This window comes from Zosterops lateralis (genome assembly GCF_965231275.1).
Source record: "Zosterops lateralis genome assembly, chromosome: 4".
Lineage (NCBI taxonomy): Eukaryota > Metazoa > Chordata > Aves > Passeriformes > Zosteropidae > Zosterops > Zosterops lateralis.
Window position 1 is genome coordinate 71,550,898 of NC_139765.1, and position 21,151 is coordinate 71,572,048.

Genomic DNA, 21,151 nt, shown 5'->3' on the forward strand with positions numbered 1-21,151 from the left:
GAGCAGATCTCCACGTGGGCAGTAGGTTCAGGTACTCTGTTCTATTTCTGATGGACTCGTCCATCATCTTCCTCATCATCTCACCACAAACTTCTTGTGTGGTGGGGGAAAGAACCTTATTCACCCCCAGCCTGCTCCAAATCCCACACAAAGGTGAGGGCAGTTTGTTAGGAAAATGCTGTGGTCTTCCATGAAATCTTTGAAGAAATCATCAATAATATATAAATATTATCTGTTTAGATATCATAGAATGGTTTGGGTTGGAGGGAATCCTAAAGTTCATCTTATTCCACCTCCTGCCATGGGCAGGGACACCTTCCACTATCCCAGGTTTCTCCAAGCCCCATCCAACCTGGCCTTGGACACTTCCAGGGATCCAGGAGCAACCACAGCTGCTCTGGGCATCTTGTGCCAGGGCCTCACCACCCTCACAGCCAGGAATTTCCTCTTAATATCCAATCCAATCCTGTCCTCTGTCAATTTGAAGCCATTCCCCTTTGTCCTGTCACCACATGCTCTTGCAAATATATATATTATGTGTATATTTAATAATAAATAAATAATTTCAGCACTTCTCTGTTCCACATGACTATTTTCATGATCAACAGGAGAAAAAAGCACCATCCCAGGCTAAGAGCAAATCATAGAGCCAGAAAAAAGCTGCTTTTTTTTTCGTCTCCACAAATGGAGCACAAAATTCTGGATGACTTTTGGCAAAATTAAAAAAAATAAAAAATCCATGTTAATATCTTGGAGAGTCAGGATGGCAGAAAATAAATAACAAATGCAAGCAGAAGAATAATAGAATTGACCCACTGAAATTTCCAGGGTATTTCCAAGGACCTGACCCAGCAGAGCAAAAAAAAACTTCATTTTTTTCATCAGCCCAGTAAAAATACTTTTTCTCTTCTTCCAGGATCCTGAGGTAAAACTGTCAATGCTTAAACCTACAAATGGTCCCTTTGCTTAAAGAAAAAATTACTCCAAAGTGCAGTTGTCATGTGTGAATCCTCCTTCCTTCCAGACAGCACAGGAGGAGGCAAACAAAAGGCCACAAACTCAAAAAATACCCATCAAACACAAATACTTCAGTATTTAAAAGTTCTTTTTGCATCTCCACCGTTACCACTGCTCCTCTAAGCAGAGAGAATAACACTCCCAAAAGTGTCAGAGCACTGGAGAGTGGGGAAAGGTTCCTGCAAATTTTGGGATGTGAAAAAAATAGAGGATGGACTGGTTGTCAACTGAAAAAAGAAAATCTGGGAAAGAGGAAGGGGGGATGTTGAGTTGTGTGGGAGCAGGGAGAGCCTACAGTGTTTGCCACAAGCACTTTTGTGTGTTTAGCTATGGAAATTAATGAAAATAAATCGTCAGGAAGGCAATAAGTGGGTCTGCAGTGAAGGAATGCTGATCCTGATGTTTACACATCCAATGTTTGCTTGGAGACTCCACAATCTCCACAGTTTGCTACAGTGCATATGGTGGTGTCACTGCATTTGCTTTTCCCATTTTATTTTTATTTTTTTTGATCCTGGATATGAAAGTGTCCCTGAAGCACAGAATTGGTTTCCAGAAGTTCCTGTTGATGGGAGGAGGGTGCACTTCAAGAAAACCAGACCTTGAAGAATAAAACTTTAGCAAATGGAGAGTCCTCATAGTGTAACAACTGCAACACGTTGTAACCTCTGAGGCTGTGTCTTTGTTATGAGATAAAAGAGGCCAATGACCCCTAAAATTTTATTTTCTCACCTTTTCCCCTAAGATATGGTTGATATATCATATCAATATATGATATATACTGCTGCCAGCTCCCCCAGTGGGCTGCACAGCTTTCCCCAAACATGTGCCCACTCTTCTCTTCTACTCCTCTTTATAAGAAAGTCTTCACCAAGATTTGAAATGTTTAATTAGCACCACAAGCGAAAAACACTAAATTATTGACAGCTTGCAATGGCTCCTTTCCTGTGAAGTATCGAAGAGTCATGGAATGGGTTGGAAGGGATCTTAAAGACAATCCAGTGCTACCTCTGCCATGGCAAGGACACCTTCCACTATCTCAGGGTTCTCCAAGCCCTGTCCAACCTGACCTTGAACATTCCAGGGATTCAGAGGCTTCTCTGGGCATCCTGTGCCAGGACCTCCCCACCCTCCCAGGGAAGAATCTCCTCCTATTATCTAATTTAAATCTCTCCTTTTTTTAGTTTAAAACCATCCTCCACCTTGTCCTACCACTACCTGTCCACGTAAATAATATTCTTCCTCTTTTTTTATCAGCTCTCTTTAAGCCCTGGAAGGCAACAATGAGTGGCAGAGACTCTGAACCCTCCTACACAAATCACACAACCCTCTACCAGTCTGGACAGTTGTGCCTGCACTGAGAGGTTTCATGTGCCTGCCTCACACTCTGATCCTGAGGCCAGTGAGTGCAGCACCTCAGGATTACACCTCATTTGGCTCCCTCAGCCTGCAAAACTGCAGCCAAAATGCCTCTCAGGAACTGTCACTGGCTGTGGTCATCCCTGAACCACGTCCAAAACTGTCTGGGAGACACTCCCAGGCCATTCCTGGTCCTGTGCCACAGGGTACCTTGGTCCAAGTGATAGCATGGGGTTAAAATGTTTTTAAAATCATGGGAATTTTATACAATAGATTCAGGGGAGGTGGAAAAAAGGTTCTGGGAAAGGGAACCAAAACTACACAGACCCTGGAAACAAAGGTTGGGTTTTGTTTATACTAGATCATGTACAGAAGAAATTGCACCTGCATCATCATCATGATGTGATCAGTGATATGATTGTCAATTTTAATGATTGTTTGGTGATGGAATATGATTATTACCTTAAACAAGAATCGTGAGAAATGATATTTGGGGGGCTTTGATGGAAACTACAAGGATTCACGCTTGGATAAGGTCAATGTATACAATAGAACAATATGAGTTTAATGAAAGGGTATGAAAACATGTCCATCTTGAATCCATGTTGGATCAGATTTGGGTCTGTACCCTGTACCCCTGATTCCCAGAGCTCTTCAATAAAAGCACCTGCAGATAATCATTCTGTGATTTTATGTTTCAACACTAACATCATTCTGTGATTTTGTGTTTCAACACTAACACAAGGGGTGCACACACACAGTGCTGAGGCCCTGCCACCAACCAGGAAAGCAAAATGCCCACTTCTAAGCACAAATCTTAAAGAGAAATTAATTTAAATCTTTTATTTTCCAACTGACATCAACCTAGAGGCAGAAATGCAAAGGGATATCACAGATCCACATTGATATCATCAATCCATGACCTGAAATAAATGTTCTCCCAAAAAGGCCCCATCCTTGCCTCCTTGGTGGGGCCCAAAACTGCTGGATTTTCAGACGAGCAACACAAAAAAGTGGTTTTTTTTCTCTTTGCAAGCCCACGGCTGAGATGGACTGTGCAGAGAGTGAGGTGGATTTTCCCAGAGGTGTGAGCTCAACCTTGGGAAAGTGCTGAGTGGAGGGCTCAGTAATTAGTGATGGATTGCGTATTCACCGAGGCCATTAGATGGAAAGAAAAGCAAACCTGCAGCGTTTCTCAGCTGCAAAGAAAAGCAAACCTCCAGCAGCAGGCTCCACATTCCTTTCCCTGCATTTCCCTGCCTCCTGACAGCATCCCAGTGACCCCTGCCCAGCACAGCTCTGCTCTCATCGGGGGGAACTGGCATTTCCAATCAATTAGACGTGTCACCACTGAATTTCTCTGCTAATTACTCCAGTTTATTATGTCTAAAGCCAGGTTAAATGCAGAATTCCCCAGGTCAAGCGGGGTCGCCCAGACAATCAGTTCCACATTTTCCACAGCAAAGGAGGATCCCCATAATCAGTCACTGCCAAGTGGGTTGTAATGGCCGAGCTGCCAGTTCATGGCCTGAGGTGGAAGATTCAGGAGGAAAAAATGTTCTTGGAGGGGAAGAAGAGACCTCCCAGTGTCCAGGAATGGATTGAGTTTATTCCCTATCAATTTGAATGGAGTTATCCTTTTTTTTTGGAGGGGAAAGGAAGAAAGGTGAGATCTACAGGCACAAGGCAGGATTTGGCTTCACTGCCAGAAACTGTTCCCTGTTTTATTGCATTTAACCAAAAAAAAAAAAAAAAAAAAAAAAAAAAAAAAAACAAAAAAAAAAACAAGGCTATAACTTGTAGGAATAAAGGAAGCTTTGTCCTGATGGAGCCCAGGTCAGTGCAAACATCTCCTCCTTCCCAGTGCTCCGTGAATCCAACATTAATTATGTGAATCACCCTGGAGTCCACATTCCATCAAAACACATTCCTGATGTGATGCTTGGAGGGAACACATGGGTTACCTTCACTCTCAGGGGCAGAAAAAGCTGACACATGAACTCACAAGTGCTTGGGAGGTTCCTTCCAGAGAAAGCTTCCCAAATTATGTCATAAGGGCAGGGGGATCTTGTACAAACACTGTCTTTCATCCTGGAGAAATCCAAAGGGCTTTGTGAGTTATAAATCCATCACGAAGGCATCTGTGGATCCAGACTCTCAGAGGAGGGACACAAGAGCAGGTATTTATGTAGGAGCTCAGGATTAGGGGGAAAAGGTGAATTCAGGAGGAATTAAGGGAAAGGATTCCTAGAAATGCTGCAATTGGGATGAGAAGGTAAAACTAAAAGTTTAAGGACCATTATTTCAAAAAAATCCCATTATTTCAAAAAAATCTTTACATGGCTTTTATCCAGGCAATGACATGTGGGACATTTAGCAGAGGAATTCCCTTTTCAACATCCACAGAGGGAGCAGGCAAACGACCAGTGATTTATCCACACAACTTTTTGCATGGATTTTTCTGTCCCCTCAAATCTTCCCAACCACCCAAACACAAGTGAAAGCCAAGTTTACGCTACAAACTAAAATACAGCAGAGTATTGACCAGGGTGCTCAGATTGCTGGTTCTGAATAGCTTTCTAAAAGAAAACAAAAACAAAACCAAAAACAAGCAACAAAGCAAGACAGATAAATTTAGGTCTCAAGGATTCCCATTACTTCTTCATCCAGTTAGGAAATGAAACAAGAAAATAATTGTCAGGGTAGCTGAGTATTCTTGTCTCCAATCACAAACTGGAAAATCACAAGAACTGGGAAGAAAACTCAAACCCCGTTAAAAAAAGAGGGGGGAAAATAACATTACAGCATGACTTTAAAGGGTTTTTTTAATAGAAAAGAACATAAAAGCCAGTTTGCCTTTCAAGGGCAGGTTCTGGAATGGATTTCATTTCCCAATTCCTACTATATATGATGATAATGACTGTATCAAGTAATATAAAGTGATGAAAGATATTTAGCAGGGGCCTTACAGCAAGAAAGACTCAAAGCCATGAGTGCAGAAGACACAGCTAACTCTGGAGCACTGAAAAAAAATAAAATTCTCCCTGAGTCTTACAATGAAATTCCAATTAATCCACTAACATGGAGTGTGCTTAGGAGTTCAGGGATATCACACAAAAAATAGAAAATGCACTAGAATGTGATAACTCTGCTCACTTACAGTGCAAGAAAACACCCCAAGAGAGCAAATATTTGCCTCAAAGAAAGTAATAAGACACATGAGCCTGCAATGGAAACAACTTTGGAGGAATGTTTTAAAAAATGCAATAATTAAGAGGACGGTCCCAGACAGGCACTGGGCACCGATCTGGGAAAGCATTTAAGGATGTGTCAGATGGAAAAGCTCCAAGCCCAGAGGTGTGGATGTAGCTCTGAGCCCTGGGCATTGTCCTGCCCAAATTCCCCCTCCCTGAGAGCTCTGGTGCCCAGGCTGGCCTGGGGGACACCAAAACTGGGGATGGTGATTAACAACTGGTGCCTCCAATGACCTGCAAATGCAGGATCTGTGTGAGAGGAGGAGACCTGGCTGTCAGGGAGATTGGAGCAGACAGATGTTTAATGGAGTCCAGGATTACAGATCTGCCAGGCTTCACATGTAATCACCAGCTTCTTAGGTTTCCTCTTTCTTCTCCCCTTCTTCTGGGGCTGTGACAGGGTCAGGGGCTGGGGGAAGGGAGGAGGAGGGAGATTTTCAGATTTCCAGCTAAATTCCTTGAGCTGCCCTTAATACTCTGACCTATTCCTAGCTTAAAACACAACCTACCAGTCTGACAGAACTCAGGGAGACAGGAGTGGGGGTTTTTTATTGTTTAAAACATGAGAGGGATGCATTAAACTCTACACATCCACCTTCCTTCTCCCACAACAGCACAGCAGCTGCACTGAGCAGCCTGTGTTTGACTCCAGAGAGGAACAGCACCAGGATCAATAGTGCCAGGTGACCCCCAGGCCGTGTGCTGGGCAGCACTGTGCCCCAGGGGACATCTCCATGGCTCCCCAGGATCGATTATCCCTGCCTCTCCTCACCCAGGGAATGACTCTGCAAGTGCTTTCTGCATTTCTGCCCATTGCTCACTCCTTTCTTTCCACCCTTTCTTATTTTCTGTCTCTTGTGCGAGGCAGGGGGGGAGCTGTCAGCAGAAGCCCATGAACTAGAGGGAACAATTAAAACTCCAAAACACGGTGCAGGAGGAAGGAGACCTGGTTAGAATGAATGACTCATCCCATTCCTCATGTCCTGACAGCAGGCAAAAAGCCCTTCAGGCGTGTCCCCCACATGAATACCTTCAGGTAAGGAATCCCAGAGATTAATTAAACCATCCTCTAGAGAGCACAGCACCCTCAGAACCTGCTGAGAATCCCTCAGCTCCTGTGCTGCTCCTTTGAGCAGCCTGTGGAGGAACTATCCTGGCATGGGGACATGGCTTATTTTGGCAGGCTGAGAGATGGATGCTGACATTAGTTCAGGCTGCAGCTCGAGCCAAACGCAGATCCACGGATGGCACTGGGGAAAGCTGTGGTTCTACCCTCAAATATTGAACACCTTGAGCAGGGTACAACTGGAGGGTTCAGGCCCAAACGTGCCACCACCATGTCTGAACATTGGTCATTTAGTGTGACAGGCAATAAATTGTGTTGATGTGGACTAAGTGCACCCCAATCCTGGCCCAGGGGTGATTCAGAGACTCAGCCCTGATGCTCTGCTCTGTCACAGGCACAACCAAGGGCGTGTCACTCAGCCCCTCTGCTCATCAGCTGCAAAATTTCACCAGCAGTGCTCTGACCCAGAGCTACAGGAGTTCATGTCCTGCCAGCAGGCAGGGTTTAGACTCTGTCCATGACTCAGATCCACAAACTCAAAGTCCTGCAGCAGCTGCAGATCCTCCCCCACAGCTGGACCCAGTGATTAATGCAATGTGCTTGCAGGGAGGTGATTTCTCTGGGATGGGGCAGGCCTGGCAGGGATGGTTCTGGCATGGCAAAGGGATCCCAACCTGCATTTTGTGTGAAATCCTTCTTTTCAGTGAACAACTTCTCCCTGCTGGTCCTCTCCACACAGCTTGGGCTTGTCAAGGTTCCTCTATATTGGGTCAAGGAAGCTTTCACTCATGTCTCTGAGAGGACAGGGTGGCTACAAATTATTCTGTGAAGGAGCATTTCCCTCTCTGATACAGTGAAGGTCAGACTGGACATTTGATGGTGACAAAAATCCTTCTGAACTTTGGGAATCAAGATATTTTTCTTTCCAGCTCTCTTCAGGACATCTACACAGGTCAGGAGGACAGCTGAGTTTTCCACAAGTCAGTGGCAGGTGCAACAGAGGGTTTCAAAAGAGGTCCTGACCTTGGAAATACCTTCTGTACCTTCAGGGCACATGGAGTTACAGAGGTTTGCCCACAGCTGATGTCATTGAATCATAAATTCCTAGAATATCCTGGGTTGGGAGGATTATCAAGTCCAACTCCTGGCCTGCACAGGATCACCCCAAAAATCACGTTGTGTGTCTGAGAGTGCCAGGAGTCTGTGAGGAAAGCAAGAAATAATCCAAGGTCTCCAAAATCCTGGACTGTCTCCCAGCCTTTTCTCCTTTCCAGTGCACTTTGCATACTCCTGGTTTTAGGGCAAAGTGAGGAACTTCAATACAGCATCAACTGGCTCATGAAAGCTTTTCCAAAGCATAAAAAGAGCTTAATTCAAGTGTGAAAAGCCCAAGGCTGAGGAGTGAGAGCTGGAATTCCAGCTGCCCGTGTATCTCATGGGATGGAGACAGCCCCAAGAGGAATTTCTTCCCTTGCCATGAACATTTGGGACACCTCCAAGACCTTGAATCTGTTCCTCTCCTTGCTCAGCTCAGCTTTCTCAGTTCTTCACATCCCTTCCGGAACACACACAACCAACCCAGCAGGAGGTTAAGAGACTCCCTACTCTCTGAATTATCCCAGCTCACTCCAAAACACCCACATGAAAGCAGCAAATGAGTTAAAATCAAGCTAAATTATGATTTTTTTTTTTGCAATAATTCGCCTTTTTTGCTGATAAAGAACAATTTCTAAAGAGTCAGCAGCACAATGTGCTGCCGTTTTGCCAGTGGGCCAAATCACTTTTATCATTCTTGGCTGAGAAACAGAGGCACTCACACACAGGATGTCTCTTCCATCCTCAGCTGAGCATCCATGCGGGATTTTCCATCCATTCAGACGTTTCTCAGAGGGCATCTGACCTTATTTAACAGGCCCTTAATTAGGTGAAAGCAAATGTGAGGGAGAGCTGGAGTTCAGCCTCTGATATCACTGAGGGTAACGAGGAGAATTCCAGGGGCAGCAAAGAACAATCAAAGAGAACAAAAAGTTGCCTTTGCTGCCAACTGGGATTACACTCGTTGCTGGACAGGGATTGAGTGAACTCTAGGAACTGCTCTTCCCTATCAATTTTCTGCAGGACTGTCCAAGAGCAGGACAACTGGCAAGGAGATGGGAGTTTTGGAGATCCTCTTCTTTGGAGGATTTAGAGGGAGAAGAATGAGAGATATTTTTGCAAAATCAATGAATTCAACCACGTTTTGGGAGTCTTCGAAGCTCTGGTGGCCCTGGTCTTATGTGAGATGTCAGGCTGGTTTAGGAACAGCCAGTTATGGAATCATGGAGTGGTTGGGGTTGGAAGGGACCTTAAAAATCATTCAGTTCCACCTCTGCAATGGGCAGGGACACCTTTCACTGACCCAGGCTGCTCCAAGCCTCATCCAACCTGGTCTTGGACATTTCCAGGGATCCAGGGGCAGCCACAGCTTCTCTGGGCACCCTGTTCCAGGCCCTCACCACCCTCCCAGCCAAAACTTTCTTCCTAACTGCCTGATAATTAATCCAAGGAAGAGGATTAATACCAATATCCTTCCAGAAGTTGAGTAGTGAAGTCCTGCAGAAGACCTGACCACCTCCAAAGAGAAGAGGTGATCTTTCAGTGGTCATCTTTCACAGCCCCTTCTAAATCAAAACTCCAAGACAGCAGAGTAATAGAAATCTGAAACAACAGCAGCAAAATTTACAGTTTCTGGGTGCCTCTTCTGCATTTAAATCCCTGGGTCAAAAAGTCACACCTATTAGATAATCTCAGCTTTCTGTTTTCAAACAAGATCTTCCTGCATTTTCTAGTTTGGGCACAATGATGAAAAACGTGGTCTGCAGACAACCTGATGGCTCACAAACAAACAAATGCAAATTAAAAGAAAGAAAAAAAAACCCACCAAAAACTCTTGAGATATTTTTAAAACTTGTGATCTTGAGCCAGTGTTTCTGTCAAACTGACAATCCCCTGGAAACAGCCACTCCAAACCAGGAGTTAATGCCTCTTGATATCTTGTGCAAAGACCACATTTGAAGAAATTAAGTCATAATTAAGCGAAGTTATTAATGATTGCTTTAACTAATTGATACGATAACATAAGCAGCAGACAAGATTTTTAATCAGTGGTCATGAAACCAGAAGTAAACTGGCCAGACACCCCCCCTCCTCTTTGGCAGCTAATTTGCAAACAATAATTCTGCTGCTGATAATGACTCAGCGGTAGAGGGGAGAAGAATAAATCTCGGGAGACAAATAGGTACAAGCCTTCCCCATTTTAATGAGAAACAGACAGAAAAAGGCCAAAAAGACCCTGTCAACATGATTTGCAGTACAGTTACTTAATTTTTACCAAATGTGCTTTCTGCCACGCTTTGGTTGAAGTACATATTTATTTGATATTTCGCTGGCGAAGTTTAAAAGAGCCTCCAAAATAACCCATCTGCTTCTGCTACGCCTGACCCTACCAGCCTCACCTCCGACACACTGTAATGGTTTTAGGGAATGATAGCACTGCACAGATGTGATTTATTCACAGATTGTGGGTGACTCTCTGCTAATTTACAGGGGGAAAAGCACAACTTGCCACCGGAGTGTGAAGCTGACCCAGAGAACAAACCTGACTGCATGGAGAGGGACAGCAAATCTTCTTCCCTGAGGTGAACACAGAATTGCAGGATGATTTTATAAGGGACAATAAAGAGTGTCTCACTTCACCTCTGCCATGGGCAGGGACACTTTCCACTATCCCAGATTGCTCCAAGCCCCATCCAACCTGTCCAGGGATGGGTAAAGTTGCTCATAAGTAACAAAGTTGTTCAAAATCTGGTTGCAGAATAGTCTCCTCTAACCTTCGCTAAACCAAAAGTAAGAGGAAGCTCAAAATCTTGAGATTTAAATAATATGAAGTTGACACCTCTTACCCTTTACCTTCTGGATTTTGAGCCTATAAGGTCATTTCCTCCAGCTCTTCCCTTTGATCCCTCTGCATCAAAAGGAAGGGCTGAGATTCCTGCCTTGGAGTTGCTTCCATGTGTTGCATCAGCTTTGCAAAATGCTGGGAGAGACCCACGAGCCCAACATGCTGAAACAGAGTTATTTAGGGGGTGATGGAGGTGACCTTCCAAATGTTATTCCAAAGGTGGGACAGGAGAATGAGCATCCTGCACCTCCTGGATTGCAGAGATGGGCTCTGTGTGAACATTGGAGCAGTGAGGAGACAAGGAGACATGGTCAGTCAGAGGTGTGGAGACAGCTGGGAGAGCAGAGAGCAAAGACACAGGGATGCCAGGAATGCAGGAGCCTGGAAATGAGAGGAAAAGGGCTGCAAAGGATCAGAGAGAGAGGCAGGGAGAATGAGAAATGGGTGGAAGAATTATCTCCAACCCTGCAAAGAGTTCCAGGGGGTTCCATAGCCAGGAAGAGAAAGAAATTCAGAGATGATTAGGTGAGGGAGGGAGACCCAAGGAATCACAGGCATTTCCCATCTGCTCCTCATCCCCTGAGATCAGCATGTGAGGCACAGGGTTCCTCTGCACACCAGAAACAGAAAAAGGAGAAAGAAACAGTCCCAACCTCCAATGCACTGACATAAGAAGTGTGGAGAGGGGCTGTTTACAGGGCATGGGGAGAATGGCTTCAAAGTGAGCAGGTTTAAATGGGATATTAGGAGGAAATTCTTGGCTGTGAGGATGATGAGCACTGCCACAGGCTGCCAAGAGAAGCTGTGGCTGCCCCAACCCTGGGAAGTCCAAGGTCAGGCTGGATAGGGCTTGGAGCAAGCTGGGATAGTTATTGTAGCTCCCTCAGAGTGTTTGTGAAGGCTGGAGTTAAAGGGATGATCTCCTGATCAATCCTGACAGGTCCCATGTGTGCACCAACCCTTCCCTGCCCTATCAACAGGGACTTGAAACACATTCACACCTAAAACACAGAGATGTCCACATCTCTGGAAAATGATGGGACCTTTGCATGATCTGTCTCTGGGTTTCAGTGACAAATCTCCTCTCCCTCTTTCAATCACTGTCCATATGAAATCTGTATTTCTAGATAATTGTGAAAAGCTGTTGCATTCTGTTCCTTGGAGTGTTGCACGTCTGACTGAGTGGGCAAGTTCTTCTTGTCACTTCTCAGTGTCCAGAGGAGCTGCAAAGGAAGACTTGCAAGGGAGGATGAGCTGGGTTCCATCTCCCTTGGAGCCCAGGGATTTCAGCTCCAGAGGAAAACCCCCATGTGCAAACCAAGGACTCTCCAAGTTCACTGGGGAAAACGCTCCCACAAAGAAGTTGACCTCAAAAAGACCAGGGGATTGTTTTGGCAGCATGAGAAAGATGTCCCTTGTATCCAGATTTACAGTGACAGCTCTTTTTAGGTGTTCCAATTTAAAGGGTGCCTTGCTGGGATTCTCAGAGCTGTGGTAAGACTGGTACAAGCTGGAGAAATTGGCTTTATCACTGGGGCTTCCATTCTTGTCAGGGGCTGGTAAGAAGTGGAGCCAAGTTGGAAAAACCACAAGGTTTGGAACACAAGTCCAGTGAGGAGTGGCTGAGAGAGCTGGAGGTGTTTAGCCTGGAGAAAAGGAGGATCAGTGGGGGCTTCATTGCTCTTCACAACTCCCTGAAAAGAGGTTTTTGGAAGGTAGGGATCTGTGTCTTCTCCCAGGAAACCCCTGACAGGACAAGAGCAAATGGCCTCAGGGGAGGCTCAGCTTGGATATTAGGAAAAATTTAATCAGTGAAAGAGTGGCCAAGCACTGGAAGAGGCTGCCCAGGGCAGTGGTGGGGTCACCATCCCCAGAAGTGTTCAAAACACAAGTAGAAGTGGTGCTCCATTACATGGGTTAGTAAACACAGGAGTCTTTGGTCAAAGGTTGGACTTGATGATCTTAGAGGCCTTTTTCAACCTTAATGATTCTGTGATTCTATGAGAACAGCTTTTAATAACCACAGAGATAATAACAGAACCACTCTTATCTCTGGGGTACAGACAGGGCTGAGCCCAGAAACCTCCTCCTTCCCCAGGGATGGCACAAGCCCTGGTGCCTGTCTATCTTTAAAAAGGTCAGGTTAAGTCATCACCCCCCTGTCCCTCATCTCCACAGATCTCCCAATATCACTCTGGGCACTGAAAACCTCTGATAAGTCAGATCTTCACCCTTTTATAAAAGACCCACACACAGCTTGTAGAGTGGGTGGGATATTTGCTCCCCAAGGGCAGCCTGTTCATAATCCTGCCTCCAGCACAGGCAAACCCCTGCACCCACTCACTGGGGCTCTACAAATATTAATTTATCCCAGCATTGAAGTGTGTTCTGTCATGAGCACACAGGTAGTGACAGCACTGTCACTCACATCGCCCGCCTCAGATATAAAATCAGATTTGGGCAAAGGCTGATGCAGTGCTGAGTGTTTCACAGGCTCACATCAGATTTGAAATAACAACAGTCCCTGCCTTTTTCACCAGCCTCTCTCACAGAGACACCCATGGGCGTCAGAGATGGGTGGGAGGAGATGATTGATAAATCACAGGGGGCTCAGAGCTCTCCACAGGGCTTGGGGTCCTAAAAAACATCACTTTCCACTTCTGCTTTGGAACAGCCAAGCACAAAATGAATCTGCTCATGCTGTAAAAGTCAGGGAACTGCAGGTAGCAAGAATAAGTTTTTTGGAAGTCTCTGGAGGAAAAAACTAATTGTTCCTTTTGTTCCAGATTTCATGTTTTAAGGAAGTGAGGGAATGAACCTTTCCCCCAGAGGTTTGAGACAGCTCCTGGGAGTCTCTGTAAATCTGCAGGGCTGTGCAAAGGCAGCAGTGGTGTCTGGGGTGAGCTCAAATGAGTCTGCACAAAAAGGACACTGAGCAAACCTGAAAACAGTGGGTTGGTTATTGGTGTATTCACTGTTCTACTCCAGAGCTTTCACCCTCAAGGAGCCGCATTCTATGGAGAAGGAAAAATAAAGGACCCAGAGAGTAAAAGGATGAGGAAAAGGAATGGTGTCAGGCTCAAAGTCTTGCAGGAGTTCTGGCATCATCTGCCTCCAGCTTCTCACCCCACCCCAAAAAGTGACTGGAACTGTTTTCACATCAGGACTGGAAGTGAAATCTCCTCCTTGTCCAGCATGGAGCAGATGAGAAGGAATCCCAGCTCTGTCATCCTGCCCTTCCTCCTGAGTTATGGTATCTCTCAGCCTCTTAAATCAGGAGGAATTTACAGAGTTGCTTCTCTCCCCACATCAAATTTTAGGTATAAATATCCACAGTAGAGGGAAATGGTTGGACACATCACAAAACACTTTATTTTAAGTGATGCAGGCAGAAGAAATGACACTATTAGATTAAAAAATATAACCAGCAACACTTGTTTAATAAATCATTGGACATGTATGTGTGAACATGTCCCACTCAGGCTGGTGGCCTGCATTGAAGTGGCACCACAGGGCAACTCCCATCACCCCACCACAATCCCTCATTGCTCCCATTCTTTCTGTGGATTCAAAGCTCCTCATGAGCATCTGTGAGTCAGCCAGGTATGACAGCTCAAGTAATCCTGCACACCCACAGGACTAAGTACAGACAGTGCATTTTTCATGTAAAAGTAGTTCCTCCTCCTACCCCCCCACCCCAAGCAGCAAACTTCCCAAGGCCCAGAATTCCACTGAAATCAGCCAGGATTCTGTGCTGAATACCAGGATTGGTCTTTCCCTGGAATCTGCCTGCCAGCATTTTCAATCTTAACACTGATAACACAACAGGAGCACCACACTAAACCTGGCCTGCACTAAACAGCTTCCACACTATTCCCCACTGTGTCCCAAAGAGGCTCCAGTCTCTCCAAAAACTCCAGTTAGAGCCAAACCATCCAGTGCTGCACCTTCCTGTGTCTGTGGCAGATGCAGCCACAGTTTGGGTGGAGAACAATGCAGCAGCAACTCCTTTTCCTGCACCCAGCAGGACAAAGCCACTCTGGGGGTGATTCCTGTGCCACAAGCCCCTCAATATTGCAAAAGTACATAAATGCCACAGGTTTATGAGCATAAAATTCCTGAGGCTGACAACAGAGCACATCCTTGTAGGAGCTGTGGTCACTGCCTGAATTCCTGAGCAGCCCTGAAGTCCACAGCAGGATGGAGCTAAAAGGTTTATGAAGCAGCACGGGCTGCTGGAGGTCCTTACCTGCTTCTCAGACATGATGTAGAGGTGTTCATGGTCCATGGAGAAGGCCATGTCCCTGAGGATGGGGCCAGTGTCCACCACCTGCACGATCTCGTACTCCAGCGTGTTCTTGGTGGTGCCATCCACACGGATCTGGGCAGCAACGACAAAAGCAGAGGGAGAACGTGAGGATTTTCCCTCCTTCCACTGGAAACAAATAGCTACAGAAGCACAGAGTGATTTTGTGTTGAAAGGAATCTTGAAGACCATCTCAATTCCAAATCCCCTGCCACGGGCAGGGACAACTTCCATTATCCCAAGGTGCTCCAAGCCCTGTCCAACCTGGCCTTGGACTTTTCCAGGGATCCAGGGGCAGCCACAGTCTGGGCTTCCCTGGGAGTCCCAGTTTCCCTTCTCTGGGAAACCTTCTCTCTCACCACCTTCATAGTAATATATATCTATTTATCATATATATACAAAATAATCATTGGAGAAGATTATTGTGGCCCAATTATTGTGTATATTGCAACCCAGGTCTTTTGGACAACAACCACTTGTCAACAAAAAGTGAACTTTTTCCCAGTCTCCTCACCAACAGGATAAAGCAAATTTCATCACTTCTGCTGCTCCCATCAACACAAGAGCACTGTAAGAACAATGCTGGCTTTTTTTATCTGGCACTGTCACTGTGCTCCTGTCACCGCCTGGACAAATCTACCACGCTTAAAATGATGCCAATGAGGGAAGGATCTGTGGCGGCGATGAGCAGGAGATAAAAAACCACACAAATCTGCAGGACTGACTCACTCAGAACGCCACTCTGATAATATTATTGCTCTTATTGCTAATGTTCCACGGGGCAATTTATTATTGCGGAGTGTTCAGTGCCAACACCGACTATTTCTCTTGCTGATTGCACATATCAGGTATTGAAATCAGCCCTGCACCAATGTGGCACCTTATGATTCCAGACACATCTCATAACAGGGTGTCACTTAGGGACATCAATAACTGGGATTATGAGGAGGAACAAGACACACAGTCCCAGTCTGTCCCTGACAATGATCCAGCGGTGCAGAAGAAAATGCAGAAAACAACAGATTTTTCTTTACCTGCTTAAAAAACAATTTCTAGAGTTTGGGCTCAGAAGCAGCTGGAGAAGGTTTGCAATCCCTTTCAATATGGAACGAGTCATGATAAAATAGCTATTCTCAGGAGTTCTCCTGAATCTTGTGATGCCCTGTGCAGCAGCCAAACCCCAAAGTCATGTTTCAGAGCTGCATCCAAATTCCTTATCTCCCTCTGTTTCCCATGTGCTGCCTTTCACTTGCTGAAAATGTTCTATCCTACAGCAACACAAACACCACAGTACCTTTCCCTAGAAGAAACAAAGTTGTAGGAGATCTTCATCATGCCCCATGTTATAATCTCCATTCCTTCCTGACCAAAGATTGCCAGTCTGCAGTTGGAGAGCTGAGCAAAAAGCACTTTTCCCATCCAAAGGAAACAACAAGCTGTGGAGAACTTATGGTGTCAAGACCTGTTTCCACTGTTCCCTGGCACAGTCCTTGAGCTTGTTCCTTCTGTGCCAACCTCTCAGCCAAGGAACTGAGCCTGAATCATCTTCTGTATTGGAAAGTCAAAGAGAAGGGAAGGGAGGGAATGATAAAGGGTCTGGAAAGTCTCTATGAGTAAAGGACAGCAACGATATACAGATTGTTATCCTTGTCTTTCCTTGATGTGCTCACCTGCTGTGGCACAACAAAGGAAAATTATTTCCGCAGGAAAGATAAGGAAAATGAAGCAGAAAGGAGCTAGAGGGGCTCTCTGTGCCAGCAAAGGGTGTGGAGGGTGCTCAGGGATGCTCAGATCCTCCGTGTTATCCATCAGACTCCACAGAAGTGGGAGCACCTGCAGGGAGCCTTGGCTGTTGGGCTGCTCCGATGACACGGGAGGATTTGCAGTTAATTTGTCACCTTGATGGAGCTGCTGATGGCAGAAACATACGTCCAACATCAGCACACACAGAGGTCAGGGCCTGCAGCCCAGCACTGAACATCCCTGATGCACCAAGGGGTCAGGGACTGAAACCCAGCACTGAACATCCCTGACACACAAAGAATTCAGGGCCCAAAGCCCAGCACTGAGCATCCCTGATGCACCAAGGGGTCAGGGACTGAAACCCAGAACTGAACATCCCTGACACACAAAGAATTCAGGGCCAGAAACCCAGAACTGAACATCCCTGACACACAAAGAATTCGGAGTCTGAACCCCAGCACTGAGCATCCCTGATGCACCAAGGGTCAGGGACTGAAGCCTAGCACTGAACATCCCTGAAACATGAAGAATTCAGGGGCTGAAGCCCAGCACTCTCTGAAACACAAAGAATTCAGGGACTGAAACCCAGAACTGAACATCCCTGACACACAAAGAATTCAGGGCCCAAAGCCCAGCACTGAACATCCCTGAACATCCCTGACACACAAAGAATTCAGGGACTGAAACCCAGCACTGAACATCCCTGACACACAAAGAATTCAGGGCCTAAAGCCCAGCACTAAAGATCTCTGAAACACGAAGAATTTGGGATCTGAAGCCCAGCACTGCGTATCCCTGAAACATGAAGAATTCAGGGATTGAAGCCCAGCACTAAGTATCCCTGGAACACAAACAATTCAAGGCCTAAAGTCCAACACTGACACACAAAGAATTCGGGGTTTGAAGCCCAGCACTGAACACCCCTGACTCCCACCAGGTCTGGCTGCCTGGGAGCAAGGAGCTCACTCATGTCCATAGTTCCTCACAGGGAAATTCAGCTCCTCTGAGTTTTCCATCTTGGAAGTGGACCCTGATGTAAATCACCCACGAGGTCAAGGGCAAAGATGCCCAACAGGCTTGGGCTGAGTCATTCCCCCCAAGACAGTCAGGGGAAGAGAAGGAGGCAGGAAGGGCTGCAGGCTGAGGAGCACTGGAGACTCCCTGTTTGGGCTCTGCCCTGAGCACATCAACAACCCCACAGCAGGAGTCTTTTCTCTTCCCCACTGAGGCTTTCCAGCTCCAAGTTCTCTCTCTCAGGGAGCAGTCAGGAAGCTTTGTCTGCTGCCTCCACTCTGCCTCTCCCCAGTCCCTTGTGGCTTCTCATTCCCATCACAGCATCCTCACTTCTCTGCTGATCCCTGTGCTAAACAAACCTCATGTCTTGGCTGCTTTGACCTTGATTTTCCAGCACCACCGGGGTCAGATCTGCAGGCTACCAGATATGTAAGCAGCCAATTATCACCCCAGGGCTCAGTCACTGTCCTCAGCCTCTGCCAGGCCCCATTAGAGGGGAAAGAGCTGGGAGATGGAAGAGGCAGGCTGGAGGAACAGCAGGCTGGAGTTAACAAACCATGGAGACAGGAGGCACAGCCCCCAGGGATCTCCCCTGTGCATTTGGTGCAGGTAAAAGATTGCAGAGGCTTCACACCAGGAATACAGAGCTGCTCGGAAGTGATTTAACAGCTATTGCTGGCCTAATAGCCTGAAAAGTCATTATTTTGCAGAGGGGGAGGAGGGAGGGAAGGAGGGACAGGGCTCCTTGCACCACATGTGCAAACACACACGTGTGTGCTCACACACCCCAACAGCTCTAAGTGCAGAAATCTCTCTCTCTGTAGTTAAATCCAGTAGCTAATAAGAAGGAAAATTCAGAAAAAGGCCAGAAAATCTGGCAGACATCTACCCACTCTGCAAAGCTTGTGAGGTGATTATTGGAGAATGCAGCCAGAAGTCCAGCCCTTGACTCCAACCATCCCTTCACTCATCTTAAACCCTGTCTTTCTTATGTTGGACCCCAGAGTCCTGAGGATCTCCACCTTCCCTGCACATTCTTCACAGTCCTGGGCATTAAACAACACAATTTTACTTTCTCTTAGAGATTTATTCCTGGCTCCAAGGCTCCTGCTAGCACCAGGGCACTTAGGCTGATGAAAAAATTCAAAGAAGAGTCTGTGAAGGAAAAATGGGAAGATTCTCATCAAAGCCTGCAGGTGATCACTGCTAGAGTCAGGGACACAGAAACAATCTCTGCTTGGAAAGCTCCCCAAGTTTCCAGCTGCAGGGAATTTGAAGAATGCACCACCCATTCCCTCTGTTCCTGCTCTTCTCTGCTGGCATCAGCCACAAGCCCCACCTGGAGCTGGGGTGCTGGCATGGATAATTTTCTACTGACTGAATGATGAGCATTCCTATATTCAAAATGTTTTTTTGGGAGCTGTGGGATGAGAACCTGACTAAGAGTCCAGTCAGGATTACCTCTGGGAGCTGCCTGTGAACCGTGAGCTCCTCTGCAAAGCAAAAGAGAGGGAAACAAGTGACAGAGGGGGCTCCAGGACCATATATGAGTCTCAAAATGCTCAGTCCACCAAAACCCAGAGGGTTTTTATTCCCTATCCTTGGAAGTATTCATGGCCAGGTTGGATGGGGTTTAGAGCCTGATCTAATGCAAAATGTCCTTTCAAACTTATCTTCAGACTCACTTCAGAAACACACTCCTAACCCAAGTGACAGAGGAGGCTCCAGTGTGAGTCTCAAAATGCTCACCCCACCACAACCCCCAGTCCACAAACACAGCCATCACCTCCACAACAGGATCATCCACCTGTTCCCACTTCCTGAATGTCTGTCCTGGAGACACACACACCCCTTAGACCCCCCTAGTGCTCATCTCAGCCCCCTTGTCCTCTAACCCAACACATGTGGGAGCTCCCAGGGCCCAGCACTGTCAGGCTGCACATTAATCCTTCTCCTTCCTGGAAGGCTTCACTCTCTGGGCAGAGCCTGCTGCTATTAAAACATCAGCATGATGCTTCCCGAAGGTCAACTACCAAGGGACCCATTCTGGCAGCTGTTTGTTTGTTTGTCTGAACATTATCTAGAGCTGCCTGTTTATTTACATCCATTGAAGTATCAGACAATAAATATCCTCTCCCAGTAGCAAACAGATGCTTGCACTCGAATGTTCTGGCTAGGGCTGACTTCAAAAACGATCTCCTTAATGAGCAAATAACGCCATTAATCTTTAAAGACACAGGCTCTGGCCTTCTCTGAGCTCCCACCCTGGCCATGGCTAGACCCACAGGCATGCTGGCAAGCAGCCCATGGGTCTGGTAGATGAAAGAAGGTAAAAGATACCTTCCATCACTGCTTTTCAGCCTTATCTGGGCCTCCCCAGCTGCTGAGGGATCCACGGGAGGCTGATGCTCCAGGACAGCTTCCTCCAGCAAGTTGGTGGCAAATGCCTCAGTCACACTTCTAAGAGGGACACAGAGGTTGGTATCACACAGTTATCAAAGGGAGGGATGTTATAATCCTCTCCAAATCATGGGGATGGACTCAAAATTGTCAAGGCAAGAGCAGTGGGATTGGAGGACAAAAGGAATTGATGGCAGCAAGTGCTTGGTGCCTTTGCTGGAAGATAAATCATGGTTATGGTAAAAAAGAAAATATCTTTAAGCTCAGCAGAGTGACAGAAACACTTGCTTTCCAGAGAGGGCCACATACCTCTGCTAGCACCTCTATTCTTTCCTATAAAATGACATTTCCTGCTAAATCCATCCACACAGATGGACTTCAGGAGTTTTACTCCAGGCCCATCAAAGCCTGATCCCGTAGACTGAATCAGTGTTTGGAGCAGGTTAACATCGTCCAGTTTTGGTTTATTCAAGGAAAAGGCTCTGGACATGTTGTTCAGGGAGGTTTTTTTATGCCCTATCCTTGGAAGTGTTCAAGGCCAGGTTGGATGGGGTTTGGAGGCTGATCTAATGAAAAATGTGCTTTCAAACTTATCTTCAGACTCACTTCAGAAACACACTCCTAACCAAATCTCCTGCTACAACCACACTTCTATTTTATTTGTCCAAGCAGCTTGGACTGTTCTCAGGCAGCAAAATAATAAAAAAATGCATAATTTCCACTGTGCCAACTGGGCTCAGCTGTTTCCTACTCCTCTAAAACCATCACCTCCGGCCCAAGAGCATCATTCCTGGCCCATCAGAGTTAAAATAAAGTCCCCTACAATTAATATCTCTGTACAAAGCACTTGAAAAGCATCCAGGGCTGCTGGGAGCATGGTGGGGAGCAGGATCACCATGACTGGCCAGGCGGGCAGCAGGAGCAGACGCTGGGTGGATGAGAGTCATTACCAATAATTAAATGAATAACTAAGCAGAAGAGGAGCTTGGTGAACCATGGCACGCTCAAGCCAAGCCATCCCTCCCCACCACTCTGCTTTTTGTGCAGCGTCA

At 46.3% G+C, this 21,151-nt stretch overlaps 1 protein-coding gene across 1 annotated transcript in view; it reads right to left on the bottom strand.

Moving 5' to 3' along the window:
• Positions 1 to 21,151, bottom strand: part of PLXNA4 (plexin A4) — a 421,348-nt gene that overhangs the window by 208,507 nt on the left and 191,690 nt on the right. Inside the window, exon 3 of the mRNA XM_083858928.1 lies at positions 14,886 to 15,017. Within this exon, the coding sequence (XP_083715054.1) occupies positions 14,886 to 15,017 (132 nt within the window). The remainder of the gene's footprint in view (positions 1 to 14,885; positions 15,018 to 21,151) is intronic.